The sequence below is a fragment of the Cricetulus griseus genome, chromosome 2 (assembly GCF_003668045.3).
Source record: "Cricetulus griseus strain 17A/GY chromosome 2, alternate assembly CriGri-PICRH-1.0, whole genome shotgun sequence".
NCBI lineage: Eukaryota > Metazoa > Chordata > Mammalia > Rodentia > Cricetidae > Cricetulus > Cricetulus griseus.
The window spans coordinates 32726815-32748119 of record NC_048595.1 but is presented as its reverse complement, the minus strand read 5'-3'; the positions used below and the strand labels follow the sequence as shown (position 1 = coordinate 32748119).

The 21305-nt window shown below is 44.7% G+C and overlaps 1 protein-coding gene and 1 pseudogene across 3 annotated transcripts in view; both read left to right on the top strand.

Annotated features, from left to right (window-relative positions):
* The window catches only part of Zmynd12 (zinc finger MYND-type containing 12), a 27398-nt gene extending 6631 nt beyond the window's left edge, over window positions 1-20767 (top strand). For 2 of the 3 annotated variants that reach the window (XM_027399113.2, XM_027399112.2), the window contains exons 2-8: window positions 35-176; window positions 4300-4471; window positions 10403-10572; window positions 13385-13507; window positions 15422-15533; window positions 17187-17332; window positions 19804-20055. In XM_027399113.2, the coding sequence (XP_027254914.1) occupies window positions 35-176; window positions 4300-4471; window positions 10403-10572; window positions 13385-13507; window positions 15422-15533; window positions 17187-17332; window positions 19804-19926 (988 nt within the window). In that variant the 3' untranslated portion in view covers window positions 19927-20055. Of the gene's footprint in view, window positions 1-34; window positions 177-4299; window positions 4472-10402; window positions 10573-13384; window positions 13508-15421; window positions 15534-17186; window positions 17333-19803; window positions 20056-20529 lie in introns of those variants that run through there. The other variant, XR_004768170.1, reaches the window with a different exon arrangement.
* LOC100759708 lies at window positions 20266-21305 on the top strand (annotated as a pseudogene).

Below are 21305 nucleotides of genomic sequence, written 5' to 3'. Positions count from 1 at the left end.
AGATCAAGATAACACAGTGTGTTTTTATTGTCAGTGGGCCTGTGCATCAGAAGGCTGACTGGGGCAGCATCCATGAGAAGATATGTCCCCTGCTAATTCCTCTGCGTACGACCATGCCCTTCTACAACTCAGAGGAAGAAAGGCAGCATGGCCTGCAGCAGCTGCAGAAGCGACAGGTAAGTCCTAAAGCCAGTAACAGTGAGGGCAGGGCCTTGGTCTTTATGTTCCCAGTCCCAGTCCCATTCATTGGGTCAGTTCCCACATTTTCACCTAATACCCACTGTATTGGTTTGCTTGGGTAGCCATAACAAGATACACAGATAGGGTGGTGCTGTTGGGCCCAAAGTAGGATCCAACTTTGGGATACACACCCCACAGAGTCACTTACAGGATGAAAGTTCGATGCAAAAGCAAAATGATTTTATTCCAATGTGTTGGGGTCTTTCTCTGAGAAGAGATCGACCCCGAGTTTCCAAAGCAAGCAGTTTTTATATCTTTTTGGTCACTAGGCAGGAGTGTGACAACATATTGATTGGCTATAACATGCATGAGTCATTCATTGATTGGTGGGGAACTGAACTTACAATTTTGCCCACGAGGGGTTTGGAATGTTATTTTGGTTTTTACATTTGCAAGGCCATGGGACAGCTAGTGGTTTTTCCAGGAACGGAGTGACTTATACTTATTTTCAAAACTTGGGTGGTGATGACTCTCTGCAGCAAAGTAACCCATAACAATTTTTAGAAACCAGACAGTTGTGGAGGGTAGTAACATTCCTTGTAAACTAGTAATAATAACAATTTCCAGAGACTGGTCATCATGACCGACCATTTCATGTGTTCTTTTTCCCAGAGCTGCATGTGTGGCCAGGGTGATTTTCAAATACATGCTGGTGGGTATCTGGCTGGGTTTGAGTTGGGGTCTTTCAGTGCAAACAGTAGCATTCATTTTCTCAACACTGCTGCAGGTAGAAAGCCCGAGTCAGGGTTTGTAGGGTTTTGTCCCCCCATCCCACCCTTTACCTCCCACACCGTCCTCCCTTGTCTGCCCCCCCTCAGTCTCCCCCCCCCTTGTACCCTTGGCTGCACATGTGTGTTCGAGTTTCATGTGGATCTATGGGAAGACCTTAGGGGTCCTTCTTCAGGAGCTGTTTACCTTGGTTTTTGGTTTTGGTCTTTTGAGACAGGGTCTCTCACCAGGCTGGATTTCACCAAGTAGGTTAGCCTAGCTGGCCAGTGAGCCCCAGGACTCTACCTATGGCTGCATCCTCAGTGCTGGGAGTATAAGTATGCACACCATGCCTAGCTTTTTTCACTTGGTTTTTTTGGGCACTGATCTCAGGTCCTCATGCTTTTAAGAATCACTTTACTGACTGAGCCATCTCCCGAGCCCCAGATTTGGCATCTCCTAAGATCTCTGTTCCTGGCTAATAGATGATTGTCTTCTTGCTGCGTCTTCATCTGGTCATCCGTGTACACACATCTCTGATGTTTCTTTGCTTGTCCAATTTTTCTTCTTATAAAGACACCAGGCAGTGCTGGTAAGATGGTTCTGTAATAGGGCACTTGCTGCTGAGCCTGACGACCTGAGTTCTATCCCCAGAACCCACAAGGTCAAAGAAGAGAACTGACTCTCAGAAGTTGTCCTCTGGCCTCTACACATGCATTGAATGTGAACATACACATGGATACAAGCCCTCACTCACAAAATGTAATTAAGATGCTCAATAGGGCTGGAGAGATGGCTCAGAGGTTAAGAGCAGTGACTGCTCTACCAGAGGTCCTGAGTTGGATTCCCAGCGACCACATGGTGGCTCACAACCATCTGTAAAAAAGATCTAGTGCCCTCTTCTGGTCTGCAGACATACATGCAGACAGATTTATTATGTACACATAATAAATAAATAAATCTTTAAAAAAAAAAGATGCTCAATAGGTTAGATTAGAGTCTGTGTGAGTGGATCCATTTTAACTTAACCACCTCTTTGGATAGCATTCTACCCAAATGCCATCATATCTCTAGGGATTAGGATTAAGAGCTTCAGCACATGACTCTTGGTGACCATGGTTCAATCCACAGAATCTGTCTGCCAAGTACTGTGATAAAAGCTTTTGCGTATAACACGTTGTTTCACAACCTCTGAGTCTTGACCTTTTGGCAAACTTCTTATCTCCAAAAATGTTAGTATTTGTCACAGTAGCAAAATTACAGTTATGGGGGCTGGAGAAATGGCTCAGAGGTTAAGAGCATTGCTTGTTCTTCCAAAGGTCCTGAGTTCAATTCCCAGCAACCACATGGTGGCTCACAACCATCTCTAATGGGATCTGGTGCCCTCCTCTGGCCTGCAGGCAGAACACTGTACACATAAAAATAAATAAATCTTTAAAAAAAATTACAGTTATGAAGTAGCAAAGAAAATAATTTTATGGTTGGGGGTCATAACATGAGGAACTGTATTAAAGGGTTGTAGCATTAGGAAGGTTGAAAATCACTGGTATAATAGGAAATAAAATGATATTGGGAATATATCAGGGTATAAAAGTGATTAGAAAAATAATTGATATTATGACATTAAAGGAATATAATTATTAGTATTATTATTTTGGTTCTTTGAGACAGAGTTTCTTTGTGTAGCACTGACTGTCCTAGAACTAGCTCTGTAGTTTAAGGCTGGCCTTGAACCCACAGAGATCTGTCTGTCTCTGCCTCCTGAGTGCTGGGATTAAAGGCGTGGCCACCACTACCCAACTAAGAATGTCAATTATTATTTTGAAAATTAACCCCCTTTGGATGCATGTACACACATGTATATGCAGGTACACTTGTGTATGTGGCGGCCAGAGGTTGACTTGGAGTGTCTTTCTCTGCTGCTCCTCACCTTGTTTTCTGAGACAAAGTTTCTCACTGAGCCTGGAGCTTGCCCTTTTGGCTAGGTTGGCTGGCTAGTGAGATCCTGAGATGCCTCTGCCAATCTGTGGTTATAGGTGAATATTACCATGTTTTTATGTATGTGCTGGGGATCTGAACTCAGATCCTCATGCTTGCACAACAGGCATTTTACCCACTGAGCCATCTCCCCAGCCCCCAAAAATTAGCCCCCTGAAAGCTACACATCTCTGAACAACCAGACTGATTAATTTTAAACACCTGCCTGTGGGCTGCTATGGGAGATCCGCACTCTGAGAGGACTTACATTCTTGAGCATCTACAGTGTTTTAGGCACCATATATAGCTTAATAGTCATCATTTTGAATAACACATTTCAGGCTAGTACTATAGTTTAATTTAATACAGTGGGCATTCCTCAATAGAAGGAAATAAGAAATGCTCTTCTTGAAATTAACTCAAATATAAAGACAGAAATTTTTATTTTTTGGAATTTAAATTTTTAATTTCTTCAGAGTTTCATACATGGGTACACTTTACACCATCTCTACATCTTCCTGTTCTCTTCCAACTCCTGTGTTCTCCTGCCCTCTCAAATTCATGACCTCTTCTGTAATTAATGGTGTGTGTGTGTGTGTGTGTGTGTGTGTGTGTGTGTGTATGTGTGTAACCTATAGTGTTGCCTGTATGTATATGTGTTTAAGACTGACCCCTTATGGTTGGGAAGCCTTCAGGTGGCTCATCCCTGAAGAAAAGTGATTTTCTCTCAGCAGCCATTGACTATCTACAGCTCTTATTAAATGTCCCCCATCCATGGCTGGTCTGGTTTTGTGTGAACAACCATATTGTTGAGAGTTCTTGGGTTCAGTGTCCCTGTCATGTCTAGAAGGCACTAATTTGAAGCAGTGGTCCCAATCCTCTGGTACTTACAGTCTTTCTATAGACAGACAGTTTTAGATTGTTCTGTGTCATCTATTGCTAAATTAAAGTTTTATTAGAAGTCTAGCCGGGCGTTGGGTGGTGCGCGCCTTTAATCCCAGCACTCGGGAGGCAGAGGCAGGCGGATCTCTGTGAGTTCGAGACCAGCCCGGTCTACAAGAGCCAGTTCCAGGACAGCCTCCAAAGCCACAGGGAACAAACAGTAATGTAAAAGATGCTAAGAACTACAGGAATACAGTTCATCTAGAGCCTATGTCCAACACACCTGTCTGCCAAGTTCTGAGTTGAAATGAAAGATACCTGTTCGTGGACCATGGATGTATGGCCCCAAGTTTGCATTTTTATCTACCCCAGCCGGGAATTTCATGTCACTTAGTCCAGGCGGGCTCACTAAGTGCCTCCAGCCTGGTGTCCGCTTTACTTGTGGGTGTTACCACCCGTGCCTTTCACAGTGTCTATTCCCACCTTCCACAGAAGCACTTGATTGAATTCTGCTACACTGTTGCCCAGAAGTATCTTTTTGAAGGAAGATATGAAGAGGCTGTCCCTGCGGCTCTCCACTCCCTTCGATTCCGCATGAATGTGTACGGCCTGAACTCAGTAGAGCTTGTGCCTGCTTACCTGCTCCTGGCTGAGGCCAGCCTTGGTGAGTGGATCTAACTTTAGACACCTGGAGCCTGTTGAAGTGCTGTATTGATTATATATATATATATATATATATATATATATATATATATATATATATATATAAATTTTTTTATTTGAATTAAAACACGATTGAATTACATGACAATCCCAGTTGCCTTCTCCCTCCCTTCCTCCCCTACTACCCCCCCAACTAAAACCCTATCACATATCCTTTCTTCTAATCTACACCTGATTCAAACTTTCTGCTCCCTCATGACCTCTGCATCCTTCCTCTTCTTCCCTTCTCATTCTCATAGCTCCCTCCCCCCTCTTCCCATGTTCTCAATTTGCTCAGGGGATGGTGACCATTTCCCCTTCTCCAGGGGACAAAGTTTGTCTCTTTTAGGTTCCTCCTTGTTTACTAGTTTCTCTGGCAGTGTGGATTGTAGGCTAGAATCCCTTACTCTGTGTCTAAAATCCACATATGAGTGAGTACATACCGTGTTTGTCTTTTTGTAATTTGGTTACCTCGCTCAGAATGGTTTCTTCGAGTTCCATCCATTTTCCTGCAAATTTCAAGATTCCATTGTTTTTTTCTGCCGAGTAGTTCTCCATTGTGTAAATGTGCCACAATTTCTCTGTCCATTCTTCAGTTGAGGGGCATCTAGGCTGCTTCCAGTTTCTGGGTATTACAAATAGTGCTGTATTGATTCTTGACAGGGCAAGACACCCTTTATAGAAGAATCTGATTTCAGATGTCCTATTTGGTATGAAGTTTGGCATAGGGAGAGGAAAGCAATGGCCACAACTGACAAAAGTCCACTCAAGCTGGACCTGGTGGCATTCACTTTTTTTTTTTTTTTCCCGAGACAGGGTTTCTCTGTGGCTTTGGAGCCTGTCCTGGTACTGGCTCTTGTAGACCAGGCTGGTCTCAAACTCACATCGATCCACCTGCCTCTGCCTCCCAAGTTCTGGCACTAAAGGTGTGTGCCACAACCGCCCTGAAGGCATTCACCTTTAATCTCAGCCCTGGGAAGGTGAGGCAGGAGACCACCCTCTTCTACATAGCAAGTTCTAGGACAGCTAGGACTGCAAAGAGAGACTCTGTCTTAACCCCCCCCCCCAAAACAAAACAAAACAAAACAACGAAAACCAGCCAGGTGGTGTTGATGAATACTTTTAATTCTAGCACTCGGGAGGCAGAGGCAGGTGGATCTCTGAGTTCCAGGCCAGCCTGGTCTTCAGAGCTAGTTCCAGGCCAGCAAGAGCTACAAAGAAAAACGATGTATTAAAAAACTTCACTGAAGTTGGCCTGGGCAAAGAGAGGAAATCAATTAGACTGTTGGAGTGATCTGAGGGGGCTAAAGCGTCGACTACTATAGACTTTGCTCTCAGATTTTCTCCTGGGCCTCTTCTCTTTCCTTCGTGTAACCAGACGACTGGAGTCAAACTCCCTGATAGCCTAAGGACGACTTTGAACTTCTGATCTTCCTGTCCCCACCACCCCTCCAGTACTGAGATTTCAGGCCAACACTACATTACCATGTATTGTGGGAGATCGAACCCAGGACTTCATGCATGCCAGCCCAATACTCTATCAACTCAGCTGCCCCCAGCCTTCTTTCTTGTCTCTGTTCCTCTGTAGGTATCTGCTCCAGTTGGCCTATTTGCAGACTGAAGTTTAACACCCTCTGCTCACTGCTGGAGACAGTTACCCTCAGATATCAGCTCTAGTTAAATCTGTATGTTCTCTAGACTCAAGTTGAGAAGCAGAAGTGGATTAGCATCTGATTTCCATTACAAATTCCTAGAAGATAGAATTGTGTTAACCCAGCTGGAATGTAGACTCTACTCTTGTTCCCTGGGGTCAGAGTCATAGTTGAGAAACAGAAGAACCCATCACCCTGAGAGTGAGAGCCTTCATCTGCCTGTAGGCTGTTGCAGAGATCAGTGTTCTGAGGGGAATTACATTCCTGAGCATCCATGTTAGAAACAATCTCAGCATTACACAGAAGGAACATAAACAAGGCAAAAGTAGCCATCAAGGTGATTCTTTTTGTAAAGAGAGTACCCAAGACCCAGGTCTGGTGAGCAAGTACACATTGACAGGAAGTTCACTTGGTTTTTATTCTAGCACAAGTGGTGATTGTATCTTTTCCCCATTGGCTGGAGTCTGACTCCAGTCTTCTGTAATTGACTAGTTTTAAAAGAAAATGAAGGAGAGTGGGAAGGGGTGAACCATTTAAGTCACTTAAGTTCCAAGGATACAGCAGGGCCTTTGTGTAAATGAAAGTCTAACTGTGTCAGGGGGATCTAGACATTTACACAAAGGGTTCACCAGGTGGGGGAGATAAGAAGATTTGATTTGCTTGTCATGAATAAAGATTTGTAGTGTTTACAGAAAAGGCTAATATTTAATGTTTCTCACATATATGTGACATGGGTCTATGCCAGCACACCCAAACCGTGCACAGCACACATCTTCAGTCCAGTCTCCCATTTCAGTTTTCAGCCCCTTTCTCTGACAGCAAGGATGCTGTCCACATTCATTGATGTGTTTGTATATATAATGGGCTCCCAGGACCTAACTAATCCTTTTTCTCCAGTCCCAGATCCCCATACACAAAGATGCCTTCCCTGCCTGTGTGGGCTCTGCCTCCTCACTTGGGAGCTGACTCTCTGGAATGCATGCCCTTGGTCATTTGGGCTCTGGCTCCCCGTACCAGGCCTTGTACCTACAGGAATGCCCACCTCACCCTGCTCAGGTCTGATACCCCATTCTAGACAGTAGAAAGAGCACCAGGTCAGGAAATACAGCCCAGAGTCTGTGTACTCTGACCCCTGACTGTGGGGCTTTGAGAAACCATTTAAGCTGAAGGCCCCATCTCCCACCTGCTTACCTGCTGCTTTCCCCAGGTCTTCCTGGGCCTTTCTTCAGTCTTACCTCCACCAAACAATGTGATCCCATTACATGTCCAAGAAGACAAAGTCCCACAGCAGTCTGAGGCCCTGAACGACTGGCTCTCTCCTGTTCTTTTCTCTCTTCTAGTTATAGACACTTTCTCTCAAGTCCTAGGGGGCACTTTTATTCTAAAAGTCTCTGTTTCCTCCACCTACTTAATTCCTTGTTGTCCCTAGGGTCTCAGGTCAAGGTTTCTCCTGTAGGTTTTGTTTGTTAGTTTGTTTGTTTTTTATTTTTTTACACTTTGGCTCTTTGGGGGCCCTCCACCTAGCTCCCAAATAATCACATGGAAACTTATTATGAATGTCTGGCCTTAGCTTGGCTTGTTTCTAGCCAGATTGTTGTTTGTTTGTTTGTTTCTTAGACAATGTTTCTCTGTAGAGATCTGTCTGTCCTTGAACTCACTCTGTAGTCCAGGCTGACCTTGAACTCATAGAGATCTGCCTGCCTCTGCCTCCCAAGTGCTGGGATTAAAGGCGGGGCCACCACCACCCAGCTTTGGGTCTCTCTTTTTTTAAAGATTTATTTATTATGTGCACATTGTTCTGTCTACATGTATCCCTACATGACAGAGGAGGGCACCAGATCTCATTACGGATGGCTGCGAGCCACCATGTGGTTGCTGGGAATTGAACTCAGGTCCTCTGGAAGAGCAGACAGTGCTCTTAACCTCTGAGCAATCTCTCCAGCCCTTTGGGTCTCTTTCTTAACCCACTCAGAAACTTCTTCCTTTTTTATTGAGCACTCAGTCCATTGTTAGTTAAAGATTTATTGAGGAGATTTCTTTCTCTCTTCTCCACTAGACAAGAACCAGATCCATCCTTCCATGAGGTTCTCATACCCAGCAGAGTATACGGGAGAGAGAGGGTCCTCAAAGAATACTGCCCTGGTACCTCATGGCACCAAGAAAGCCTTGGTTGAGTCTGAGTACCTCCCAGGCTGGCTCTGGGAATTAAGTTCATAGAAACAATCATGAAAGTGCTTTGAAAATTGGAAGTGCTGTTGAAATGGAAGGTTTCCATGCAGGGTCAAATGCTCAAGGTACAACCTTGCCAGCCCTTTTGATAGTTAAAAATATTTCCCATTCCTTTCATATATGCTCCTTTTCTTCCTAGAGACTCCGCTGCCTGCAGTGGAAACTTAGCAGAGAAACATTGCATATGTTGTAAAGTCTCAGGAGAGTCTCACTTCCTTCACCCCCCCCACCCCCAGCATGTGAGGCACAGTCAGTGAGAGGGCAGCATGCCTGAACTGACTACTCACAGGTAACAGTGTGAACTCTGACGAAGAACCCATGAGCTGGAACCCCACTGCTTGCCTTACCCTGTCCAGCTCTCTGGTGTTCTCTCCCAAGTATGCCTTTTCCTTCAGGACTGATGTTTGCTTAGATGCAATTGCACGTGGCCTTGGGACCTCTTTCTTGTTTAGCATTGTCTCCTTGAGTAGAACAAAGCAGGGGAAAATGAAATATGTATGTATGTATGTATGTATGTATGTATGTATGTATTGTTATACTGCTCTTGCAGAGGACCCCAGTTTCCAGCAGCCTTGTCAGATGTCTCATAGCTGCCTGTAGTTCCCAAGAATCTGACACCCTATTCTGTCCTCCTCAGGAACATGTATGTATGTGCACATACTGTCCCCATGCAAATAATCAAAATAAAAAAAAAAATTTGGCTTTTTGAGACAGGGTTTCTCTGTCCTAGAACTGTCTTTGTAGACCAGATTGGCCTCAAACACAGATCCACCTGTGTCTGCCTCCCAAGTGCTGGGATTAAAGACATGGTCATCACACCCAGACCTAAAAATAAATCTTTTTAAAAGCCTGGCATAAATCTGGGATGATGATGCACACCTTTGTTTCCCAGTATTCAGGAGACAGAGGCAAGAGGATCTCTATGAGTTTAAGGCTTATTCTGATCTACATAGAGTTCAAGACCACAGCTACAGAGACCCTGTCTAAAACAAAACAAACCAAAAACCACCAAGTAAATAATAGATAAAAATGTAAAGGTCTTCTCTCTCTCTCTCTCTCTCTCTCTCTCTCTCTCTCTCTCTCGTGTGTGTGTGTGTGTGTGTGTGTGTGTGTGTATAAAAAGAGAGAATTCACAATCTACAAATTTACCCTTTTCAGCTATAATCTAATATATTCATAAGGCTGTATATTCAAAAGGTTGCATAACTCACTACTATTTAATTCCAGAACATTGTATCACCTCTAAAAATCCATGTAATTGTTAGTAGTTACCCTCATTAGACATGCTCACTTGTCCCTCTCCCTGATTCCCATCTCCTCCCCCAGCTACTACTAATGCCTTGCTCCCTATGTGTGTGCTTGTTGTGCACATTTCACGTCAATGGAATCTGACCATACATAGCTTTTGGTGCCTGGCTTCTTTCACTTAGCATGCTCTTTTCAGTCCATCACTCTGTAGCATGGATCCAGTCTGTATTCTTTTTCTGACTGATCACAGTTCACTCATGGGTAAGGATATGCTTATCAACTGATGAACATTTGTTATGAATAGATTGCTATGAACATTTGTGAGCAACTTTGCAGCATCAATAAATATTTCTATCAATGAATAAATGAATGTATGATAACTCATATTTCATTGTATATTCTTTATTTAAAAATTGAATTATAACCTATTTATTTAGGGATTTTTTGAGATAGGATATCTCTATGTAGACCAGGCTGACTTCGAACTCATGGAGATCCTCCTGCCTCTGCCTCCCAAGTGCTGGAATTAAAGGCATGTGCTACCCGGCCTGACTTACACCATCTTTTTTGTTTGTTTGTTTGGGGTGGGGGTCGAGACAGGGTTTCTCTGTGGCTTCGGAGGCTGTCCTGGAACTAGCTCTTGTAGACCAGGCTGGTCTCAAACTCACAGAGATCTGCCTGCCTTTGCCTCCCGAATTCTGGGACTAAAGGTATGCACTACCACTGCCCAACTTATACCATCTTTTATAACTGATTTTTGGCAGGTCTGGGCCGGATAGTGCAGGCTGAAGAATACCTATCCCAAGCCCGGTGGACAGTCCTCAAATCAACGGACTGTAGTAATGCTACTCATTCTTTACTGCATCGGAACCTGGGCCTTCTCTACATGGCCAAGGAGAACTTCGAGGAAGCCCGTTACCATCTGGCTAATGATGTGAGTGAGCTCACTTAAAGCCCTTGGATACTTCCAGGGACAATTCCATTCAGTGTTTCCTTAACTGAGCATTTCCCTAACACTTACTGTTCATGCTGACTGTTTTGGGAGAAGCAGCAAGAACTCAGTTCTAATGAGCCCAGTTCAGACCTTTCCCAGGTCTCAGTTGTGTGTAGCTAATCTGGGACACTGGCTAAGAAAAGTGTGGTGCTTCTGTTCCCAGCTCTGCTGGTTCTGTGACAAATTATGCAACCCTTTCTTTCACATGTAAGACATAACTCATGAAATGGTCCTAACCACATTGGTGCATTGCAAAGATTAATAATAGAAGACTGTACACACTGGACTTTGTGGCTATTTGTTAAAATAAAATTAACATTGCTTCTTCAGAGTGGCTATTAAATTTAAATGAGCTAGATCTATAAGAAAGTACTTACAAACTGTACAAATGCTAGATAGGAGGAGTGATGTTCTTCTCAAGCTAGGGAGTTCCTTGTAGAATTTTTGGATAGGAGAATATTTATCATAGTGCCTACATCTGAATTCCTGATTAGGTTGGGTCATCATGCAATCTTCATGGGTCTTTCTGTAGTGTCTCTACTCACCTCTCCTCCAGGCAGCCTTCCTTTGGTTGCCTGCCTCTGCACGTGCCGTAGACTATCCGAACCTTAAGGCCATCTTCTATGCAACTCTCTGCCTTGGGAGGCTGACCTCTATAGTCATCCTGTATGCCATTGCTGTCTGACTTTGCTAGGGACTGAAGAGTGGGAAGCACAGTAGAGGAGAGGAGGGTGGGAGTTACAGTAGGGGATAGTGGGGGGGGGCAGCCAGTTTTGGCAGAGGCAGTCAGCAGTCCTCTCTGGATACAGCTCCTGTCCATTGGCCATAGCTCTAATCCTGGCCACTCTTTGTTACCTCTGCTATCTCCTCTTGTTTTCTGGGGTACAGAGATGGTAATAGTCCCTTGCCATTGCTGTTCCTGGTGCTTCATTAGCCCTCTTGCATTTGTAACCCTTCCACATCTCCAATAAGTCTTCCATTAAACTAACTTCTGGCATTCCTTTAAGATGGTATCTGTTTATACCCAAATCCTTGAAAGAAAAAGGGTCTTACTACCCACTCTGGCTGTCCTGGAATTTGATATGTAGACAGGCTGGCCTTGATCTCAAAGAGGTCTGCCTTCTGGATTCTGGGATTAAAGGTGTGCACCACCATGCCTGGCAACTTTTCTTCATTTATGTTAGTTCTCTACCTTTTACATCCTTCAGGTAATTAAGCAGAGGCACATTCAGTCTTGTGCTGAACCACACAATTAGGAATTAAATCAAACCCAAGTTTCTTGAGCATATCACACACACACACACACACACACACACACACACACACACACACACACACACTTACTTTAGCACTAGGGACCACTGGGCTAAATCCTCAATCTGAAGCTATCTATCTATCTATCTATCTATCTATCTATCTATCTATCTATCTATCTATCATACCCCCCCCACATATTTGTTGTTTTTCTTTTGAACAGGGTCTTACTATGTATACCAGCTGGCCTCAAACTCACAGAGGTCCATCTGCTTCTGCCTCCCTAGTGCTGGTATTAAAGGTGCATGCCACAACTGTCTCTAGACATATTTTTTGAGACAAGCTCCTATTATATTCCTATTATATACTTGAGGTTGATCTTGAACTCACCATCATCCTGCTTCAGCCTCCTGAGTGCTGGGATTGCACATGTTTGATGGTCCCAGACCCACCTCCTTCTTCTTGCACACACACTTCATGGATACAAACTACAGAATCATCCGTTTTCTTTTCCTCCCCCCCCCCCCCCGAGACAGGGTTTCTCTGTGGCTTTGGAGGCTGTCTTGGAACTAGCTCTTGTAGACCAGGCTGATCTGGAACTCACAGAGATCTGCCTGCCTCTACCTCCCGAGTGCTGGGACTAAAGGCGTGTGTCACCACCTCCCAACAAGTCATCTGTTTTCATGTGTGCACTTCAATAAGTTTTAGTGCATTTACAGAGCTGCATAACCAGCAGCACAATTGAGTTTTGGAACATTTCTATCACTCCAAAGAAACCCCTCATCTCCATCTGCAGTCATTTCCCATTCAAATGCCAGCCCCAGGCAGTCAGTTTCTGTCTCCAGACTCTATAGAGGGAGAATCTGAGTCCTCTCCCCTTGCATAACATTTAGAGTCCATCCATGTTGCTGTATGATCAACAGCTGGTCTCTTGTGTTGTCAATGAGCAGTCCACTGTGTCTGGGCTACAAGGTACTTATCCACTCTTCAGACAATGGCTGTTTCTGATCTGGGACTGTTATGGATGACTGTGACAGATGTTTGTGAGACAGTTTCTCTGTGATCACACATGCCCATTTCTCTTGGGAAGGTACCCAGAGGAGGAATTCCTAGTCTACACAGTCGCTCCATGTTTAGCCTTTTGAAGATCTGCCTAGCCACTGCCCAGAGGCTGCACCAGTTTTCATCCCTCTTAGCCATGTCTGGGGCTTTGTTTCCCCACCAGGCTTGCTGTTTTCTCTTTTTGAAGATAGCCATAATACTGGCTATGAGGCGAGGTGAGATCACTGTGATTTTGTTTCTCATTTCTTGAATGACTGTCAGTGTTTAGCATTTGTACATGCTTATTAATCATCCATATATCTTTTGGAGAAATGTCTTCTCAGGTCCCTTGTCCATTTTCACATTGGGCTGTACTGTGTGTTCTGGACACAGGCCCTTCATCATTCACTTGGTTTTCAGGGGAACTCAAGCACCCATTTTCTTTCTCCTGCAATAGATTTATTTTGCCAGTTGTGCATTTGGAACAGATGACATCAGGACCTCAGGAGGCTACTTCCACCTGGCCAACATCTTCTATGCTCTTAGCAAAATGGGGCTGGCAGACACATTGTACACAAAGGTGAGCTGGGGAATGTGGGAACTTAGTACTGACACTTAGGCCTGGCATCTCATGAGGAGTCAGGATGCTCTGAGACAGACTGACTTGTGCCAGCCAGCTTACACAGCCTAGTCCTCAGAGTACTTTACTTCCTTCTTTCTCTAGTGGGCTGTTCCTTAGCATCTGTACTGATGGGGAATGACCTTCCAGGCGGGATAGAAACCTCCATCTTCACTGTAGAGTGAGTCACAGAGAACCAGAGCTTATGACAGGCTCTTTCACACCTTGATACACAGCCAGCAAGGCAGTTGTATGGAGGTATACAACAGAGAAGGAAAAACTTTATTCTAGTTTTATTTGCTTTTTATTTTATTTATTTTCGAGACTGGGTCTCTCTACATATCTCTGGCTGTTTTGGAACTCACTCTGTAGACCAGGCTGGCCTTGAACTCACAGAGATCCACCTGCCTCTGTCTCACAAGTACTGGGATTAAAGGCCTGTACCACCACTGTCTGGCTGAAGGAAGAAATGTTTTAAATTATTTTTATTTCATGTGCCCTGGTGTTTTGTCTGCATCTATGTCTATGTGAGGGTATCAGAACCCCTGGAACTGAGTTACAGACAGTTGTGAGCTGTCATGTGGGTGCCAGGAATTGAACCAGGGTCCTCTGGAAGAGCAGCCAGTGCTCTTAACCGCTGAGCCATCTCTCCAGCTCCAGGAAGAACTTTTTAAGGGACACTTATTGATGCAGTGTCCCTCAAAGGATCAAAGAACAAGAAAATGTTTTAAAATTCTTTGTGTGGGCCAGTAGAATGTCTCAGTGGGTAAAGATGAGGCCAACAATCCTGACCCTTCGTTTGATCCAGGACCTACATGGTAGAAGGAGAGGACCAACTCCTAAAAGTTGTCCTCTGACCCCCACGTGTGTGAGAGAGAGTGTGTGTGTGTGTGTGTGTGTGTGTGTGTGTGTGTGTGTGTGTGTAACACCAAGGCATGCTCTACCCCCATCAGGTACATTTCCTATTTTCAGTGGGTGCTGGTATTTGAACTCAGGCCCTCATGCTTGCATAGCAAGCACTTTATCCACGGAGCTTTCTCTCCTACCTCCCAATTCTTTTTTTGTGTAAAAACTTTCCAATAAAGGAAAATGCCAGTTACTCATTCAGTAATCCCTCGCTTAGGTAGCAACTGTGATAGGGGCTATCACACTGTGACTGCAGACTTCCATTTTAGAACCATTTCTTAGAAAAAGATGTTTGGGCCAAGCGGTGGTGGCGCATGCCTTTTTTTTTTTTTTTTTTTTTTTTTTTTTTTTTTTTTTTTCGAGACAGGGTTTCTCTGTGTAGCTTTGGAGCCTGTCCTGGCACTCGCTCTGGAGACCAGCCTGGCCTTGAACTCACAGAGAACCGTTTACCTCTGCCTCCCGTGTGCTGGGATTAAAGGATTAAAGGCATGTGCCTTTGGATATCTGAGGCTGTTGGATATCTGAGTTCGAGGCCAGCGTGGTCTACAGAGAGAGAGTTCCAGGACAGCCAATGGCATTTTGGTGTAGGTGAACACCAGTGAACTTTGGAGTCAATCAGACCTGGGTATGGAGCCAGGCTATGCCATTTGTCAGCTCTTTCGGAAGTGTGCTGTTAACTTTTCTAAGCCTGAGTGTATTCACATGTAAATGGAGTAGTAAGTTAGAGCTTCATAATGGTAGCCATTGACTTGAGACTCTGGCAGGCTGCCCCTGATGAACCTGCCTCGGCCCTTGCCTTAGGCACTTGCTTCAGGCCTGTCTGGACTCTGAGGGCTCCCTCTGCTCTCATGCACAGTGAGACTGAGGGCTTCTAGGCTCAGGAAAGCAGGCCTTGAGCAGCAGGTTCCCAACTGGCTGGCCCTTGCCTGACCCTCACCTGTTGGTCTGATCATCCTGCTTTCCCAACAGGTCTCGGAGATCTGGTTTACATATTTGAATGATCACTACCAAGTCCTCTTACAGGCTCGTTCCCAACAAACAGACTTACTGGGCAAACAATTTGTGAATGACACTGGCCTGGGTAAGTGGTAGGTCTCCTAGCAAATGGAACAATGGCTTTTCCTCCCCAACACTCAGGTCTTGCCTTTGTGTGTTCCCACAGAGCCCATTAGTGCCATCTTCCCCATTTTGCAGGCGGGGAGAAAAATAGAGACAATGGGCTCAAGGAGCTTGTATCAATGTCAGGAAAATTTAAGACCCCTGCCATTGCACACAATCCTCACGAGGCTGATAAGGGCAGACTTAGAGAAAAGGGGACATTAGACCCTGGTGATTTCTGCCTAGCATCTATTTCTTATTTGTTGTGCCTCCATTGTACAAAAGCCCAGGGATGGTCCATGCAGATGTTGCCTTGTTGATTCCTGCTGACACCTGTCTTCCTCCTTTACAGGGTAGCAAGGTCCTTAGTAGCAGGGCCAGACTTGATCCATCTCCATCCTCGGGCTGCATAGGGCTGCATACTGGGTAGCACTGAATGGGGCCATGCCCTTTGACATGGTAAAGAGATGGGAGATCTAAATTTCTACTCCAAAGTCACCCCCAGTGCAGGTGATACACAGCCCATCTGCAGCAGCAAAAGAACATCCCACAAACACAAATTGTGACAGGAGTCCCAGAATGAGGAGTAAAGATGGGTGGGTGGTACTGAAAGGGTGACTTTGAAAGCAAGATTTTAAGATAATGTTGAGAAATGTATTAACTTTATTTGGTTTTCTCATCAGGAAAGTGGTTCATATTGTAGTAGAAACATAACCATGCATGGGTAGCCATACTTAGCATCATGGGTATGTCCTTTTTGCCTTTTTCTTTAAGCTTATCACTTAAATATATGCTCGTAAGTGCAGGCCCATAATAACTGGACAATAAATGGTGACCAACATAGGAACAAAAACCTCTGGGAAGAACTCATCCATAATCCCAGCACGTACAGGTGGAGGCAGGGGGATAGAAGTTCAAGGCCAGCCTGGGCTACATAGCAAGTCTAATAACCATATTTCAGTAAAACAAAACAAAGAAAAAAATCTCTGGGGGAAATAAACAGGCTCAGTGGGGACCAGACTGGCTGTTGTTGGTCAGCTGTCTTTGACCTTTGCAGGAGGAACTAGGCTGCTGCAACCAGAGTGGTGGCTGAATGGGTCCTGAGGAATCTGGCTTGACAAATTCCCTGTATTAGGAACGCAGGAGATTTCAGCCTCTGAAATAGATACCTTAGCAGCTTTGGGGACTGTGGTCACTTCGATACCTACCTGCTAGCTGAACTAGAGAGTTGTAGCAAGCTGTCCTATTTCCCTGACTCCTGGCAGTCTCACTGTGCTATGTCCTGTTTCCACTGGAACCCCTGTGAGGAGGCTGCAGCAGGCCACAGCAGGCCATGGGTGAGTGTCTAGGGCAAGGGCAGGTGTGTGTGTGTGTGTGTGTACAAATGCAACATGTCCCATGCAGCCAGCTCCAGCAAGCCTCCTGTTTCTGTTCCTGCCTAACACTGGGTACAAGCCAAACAGCCATATCTGGTTTTCCACAGAACTGCCAAGTATCTGAACTCAGGTCCTTGTGCTCACACAGCAAACTTCCGTACCCACTACATCTCTTAAGCTTCTAAGCCACGAGCCCCCCTCTTCCTGCAACCGCCACCAGCCTCCAAGGTCTGTGTTCTGTTCCTCCTCTTGCAATGCAGATGAAGCCCAGGAAGCAGAGGCCATTCAGATCCTAACTTCAATCCTGAACATTCGAGAATCTTCTTCCAGCAAAGCACCCCAAAAGACTGTCTTCATTATGAAGACCCTGAGCATGCTTTACTATCTGATGTTGGAGTGTTCAATGGTAAGCTTCCCCAGAAAAGCTGTCTAAACGGAGAGAGCATAATATCAGTTCAGATCAACTATGTATTGCTTGCCAACCCCAGGGCAAGCTTTCAGTCTGTAGCATTGCCAGTTACAGACTCTGGCTTTCTTCTCTGGGGGGGCATTTCCCAAGGCTGTGGGGAGGGACTGATGGTGGGGTAGGGGTAGTGCCAGGAAACCTGCTGTGTCCAGGAAGGTTCTGAAGATGCTGGTGGAGACTGAAGTGGCCACTGTCCTTGATCCCTGTTGCTGTGGGATTTAGGCACCTGTTAAAAAGGATGCCAGACAGCCGGGGCGTTGGTGGTGCACGCCTTTAATCCTAGCACTTGGGAGGTAGAGGCAGGCAGATCTCTGTGAGTTCGAGACCAGCCTGGTCTACAAGAACTAGTTCCAGGACAGTCTCCAAAGCCACAGAGAAACTCCTATCTCAAAAAACCAAAAAAAAAAAAAAAAAAAAAAAAAAAAAAAAAAAAAAGGATGCCAGACACTGGCTGAAGCCTATTATATGATTGTCATGTTTAATTCTCACCCCTTCTTTATAGATAAGGAAACTGAGGCACAGAAAGGCTTGATTATTTTCCCAGTGTCTTATAGACTAATAGTGGTCTATTTCAGACTATTGATTGATTCACCCATTCAAATATTTATCAGGCTTCTACCACTTAAAAGGCTTTCTGCCAAGAATGGAGCAAACATTAGCAAACAAGTTACTTCTTTGTAGAACCTGGGACTTCTGGAGAAAGGGAAGCTACCATACAGACATGTGAATGTGTAGTATCATCTCAGACAGTAAAAGTGTTATCAAAAATAGAACAGAAGTGTATGTGGGCAGCGTGGGGAATGCCACACTGCCTCCCTACAGCTTGTCTTCCCCCCTCCCATTCCTCCACAAATTTTGTTGAGGACCAGGGGCCTGGTGCTTCTGAAGGGGTATGGAGGAGTTCAGTGTGGTTATAGAGAGTGTGACAGTGAAGCTCAGGGCACTGTGGGAGCACAGAAGAGGGGGGCTAGTCCTGGAATTCTGGGAGAAATAGTCAGAGAATAGGAAAATATTTCCAGAGAATTTTCAAATTGCCATTGTCTAAAACCTCTTTTGTACAGGTTGGGGGCCATCTTAGGGGAAAGTCGTTACTCCAAAGTGTACTAAGGATGCTAAGTGTCCTGAAGGTGCTTAGACAAAAAGGACCCTTCTGTGTGTCTAGATTTAACAACTCATTTCCTTCATGTCTTTCTTCCCTGTCTAAGACTGCCAAGTCCCACCTTCCTCATTTGATTCTTCTTGCTGGTTGACCAAAGGCAATCTGGGGGAGGAGCGGGGTTTATTTCTACCTCCACTTCCAGGTCACAGCCCTTCACTGAGGGAAGTCAGGGTAAGAACTGAATCGGAAGCTGTGGAGGGATGATGCTTACTGTTTCACACTCATATACAACCCAGGACCACCAGCTCAGGGATGGTGCTGCCCACAGTGGGCTGGCCCCCCACATCTATTGCCAAACAAGACAGTCTCTCATAGACATGGCCACAAGTCAATCTGATCATGGCAATTCTTCAAATGAGCTTCTCCCTTCCCAGGTGACTCTAGGTTATGTCAAGTCTACACTAAAAACTAACCAGGACAACTGGCGGTGGTGGCTCATGCCTTTAGTCCCAGCACTTGGGAGGCAGGGGCAGGTGGATCTGTGAGTTTGAGGCTAGCCTGGTCTACAGAGTGAGTTCCAGGACATCATGGGCTACTCAGAGAAACCCTGTCTCAAAAGGAAAAAAAAAAAAAAAAAAAAAAGACCCTAACCAGAACATCCCTACCACCACCAATACTTCCAGTACCTCTTTCCTGCTTTCTTTGGTTCTTTGGCGTGCATTACTGCTTAAGATTCTGGCGTTAAATATGGATGTGGTGGTGCACACATGTAATCTCAGCACTCAGGAGGAAGAGACAGCAGGATCAGAAGTTCAAGCTCATCCTCAGCTACATAGTAAGTTTTAGACTGGCCTGGGCTGTGAAAAAGCCTGCCCCTCCCCCCAAAATAAAACAGTATCACATTTTATTATTCACTGTGCTTATTGTCCTTCCTGCTCTGTGTAAGTTTCACAAGGACACAGATTTCTGTATATAGTTGGTCCTGGCAGATAGCAGCTACTCAGAAAACAGTGTTGTTCAGAAGAAACGACAGAGAAAATAGGAACCAGAGACTGCCCTGAAATAGGGATCCTTTGGAGCCTCTGCCCAAGCCTCTGAGCCCCAGGGTCTCTAGGATCTACTCGTGACACCAGTGACCTCTCTGCCCTGGCTGGAGACCCTCCCCAGCTCTCACTCTGTTTTCCATGGAGCTCAGTGACTAGTGAGAGAAGGTGACCAGTTCCTCCCCAGTTTCTGAGCTAAACACAAATTTAGTCTCTTAATGTTATTGTTTCCTGGACCACTTCCATATACCACTGAAATTCTGTTTCAGGCAAAGGAATATGCCAAGAGAGCCCTCAGTCTAGCTAAAGAACATCTTAGTGTGCAGGAGCAGAGGTTTATTCAAGCGTTACTGAAAGTCATCTCAACCGAGGAAGAGCGGTCCACCAAATAGGGCACAGTGCTGGTGTGCCACTGGGGCTGGGGACGGACTGAGCAGTCCTCAGAGCTGCTCAGAGGTAAGCACAAGCCATTTGTACTGTCTAGAGGAGACCACCTCCTCAAAAAAAAAAAAAAAAAAAAAGACACTGTAATGCAGAGGACAGAAGACTGGGGCCTCACACCCAGACATGCCTAATGCAAAAATAAATAAATAAATAAATAAAATAAAAATAAAAAATAAAATAAAAATTCAGGTCTCTAGTAATGACTTTCTGAGTTGAACACACACACACACACACACACACACACACACACACACACACACACACAAAGAATCTACTGGTTTAAATCTATGATCTTATTTTATGGTCCATTTTGTCTGATAAATTTTATTTTTCTCTTTCTTTTGGATTGATGATCTGGTTTTGGTTTGTTTGTTGTTTTCCTCATTGCACTAAAAAGTTACATTGTATTTTATTCCTCTCTCTCTTAGATTGTTGTGTTTCTGTGTTTGTAGTGATTATCCCCAGAAACTTAAGCATTCATCTCTAAGTCTTGTCAAAATCTAAACTCTGTTCAGCTCCTCTCCTCTCCGTCCTTCACTTCCTCCTCCCAGCCTACAGGAACTCTGCTGGAGGCTGAATACTCCTATGTAAAGTTCACTAAGCTCGTACTTAAGGCACTAAGGCAAAGAGTAAAAAGGCAAAGAGCAAGGATAAGAAGAGAAAACAAGATGAGAAAACCCAGCTTGATATTGTGGGACTCTGGTGAACTATATCCAACTTTGGGGAGATTTCAGGGACCACTGCCATTGAAATTGATAAAGGAGCCTCTACCCATGCACTAGACAGTGGCCTTTTTACACTAGGAGCTCCACATGGAGAAGTGGGTGAGGCCCCTGTCCTCAGACCAGTTTACTGCTGTCAAATTGTCTGATTCCAGAATTGCCCTGAAATCTGGCTAAGGAAAATTATAAATTGGTATAAATTCAGATCGATTTGTTGTTGGACGTTTAGATGCAATTGGGCTAAGAGAACAAAGGGGAACTAGTGTTTCTAGGTGGGAAAATATCTTTACTGGACTTAAATAGCTGCTTTATTAGATGTTATGAAGCAGGTGATATAGAAGCAAAGAATAAAACAGCAGAAGAAATGATAAAGATTAGATCTTGTGCTGAAAGAGAAACCAAGAAAAAAGATGGCATCCCAGAAGACAAAGGAAATGTGAAGCCGTGTGAACAATGTGAAGAAATCTCAGAGCTTCCATGACCACAAACTCAAAATAAGCAAAGAAGATAGTAAGCTTCTTAAAAAGGCTTGGAAAAATGGATTTTTGCATTAGACACTTCTGGACAGGAGAGCCAAAATGAAAGCTGACTGATATTGCAAGTGA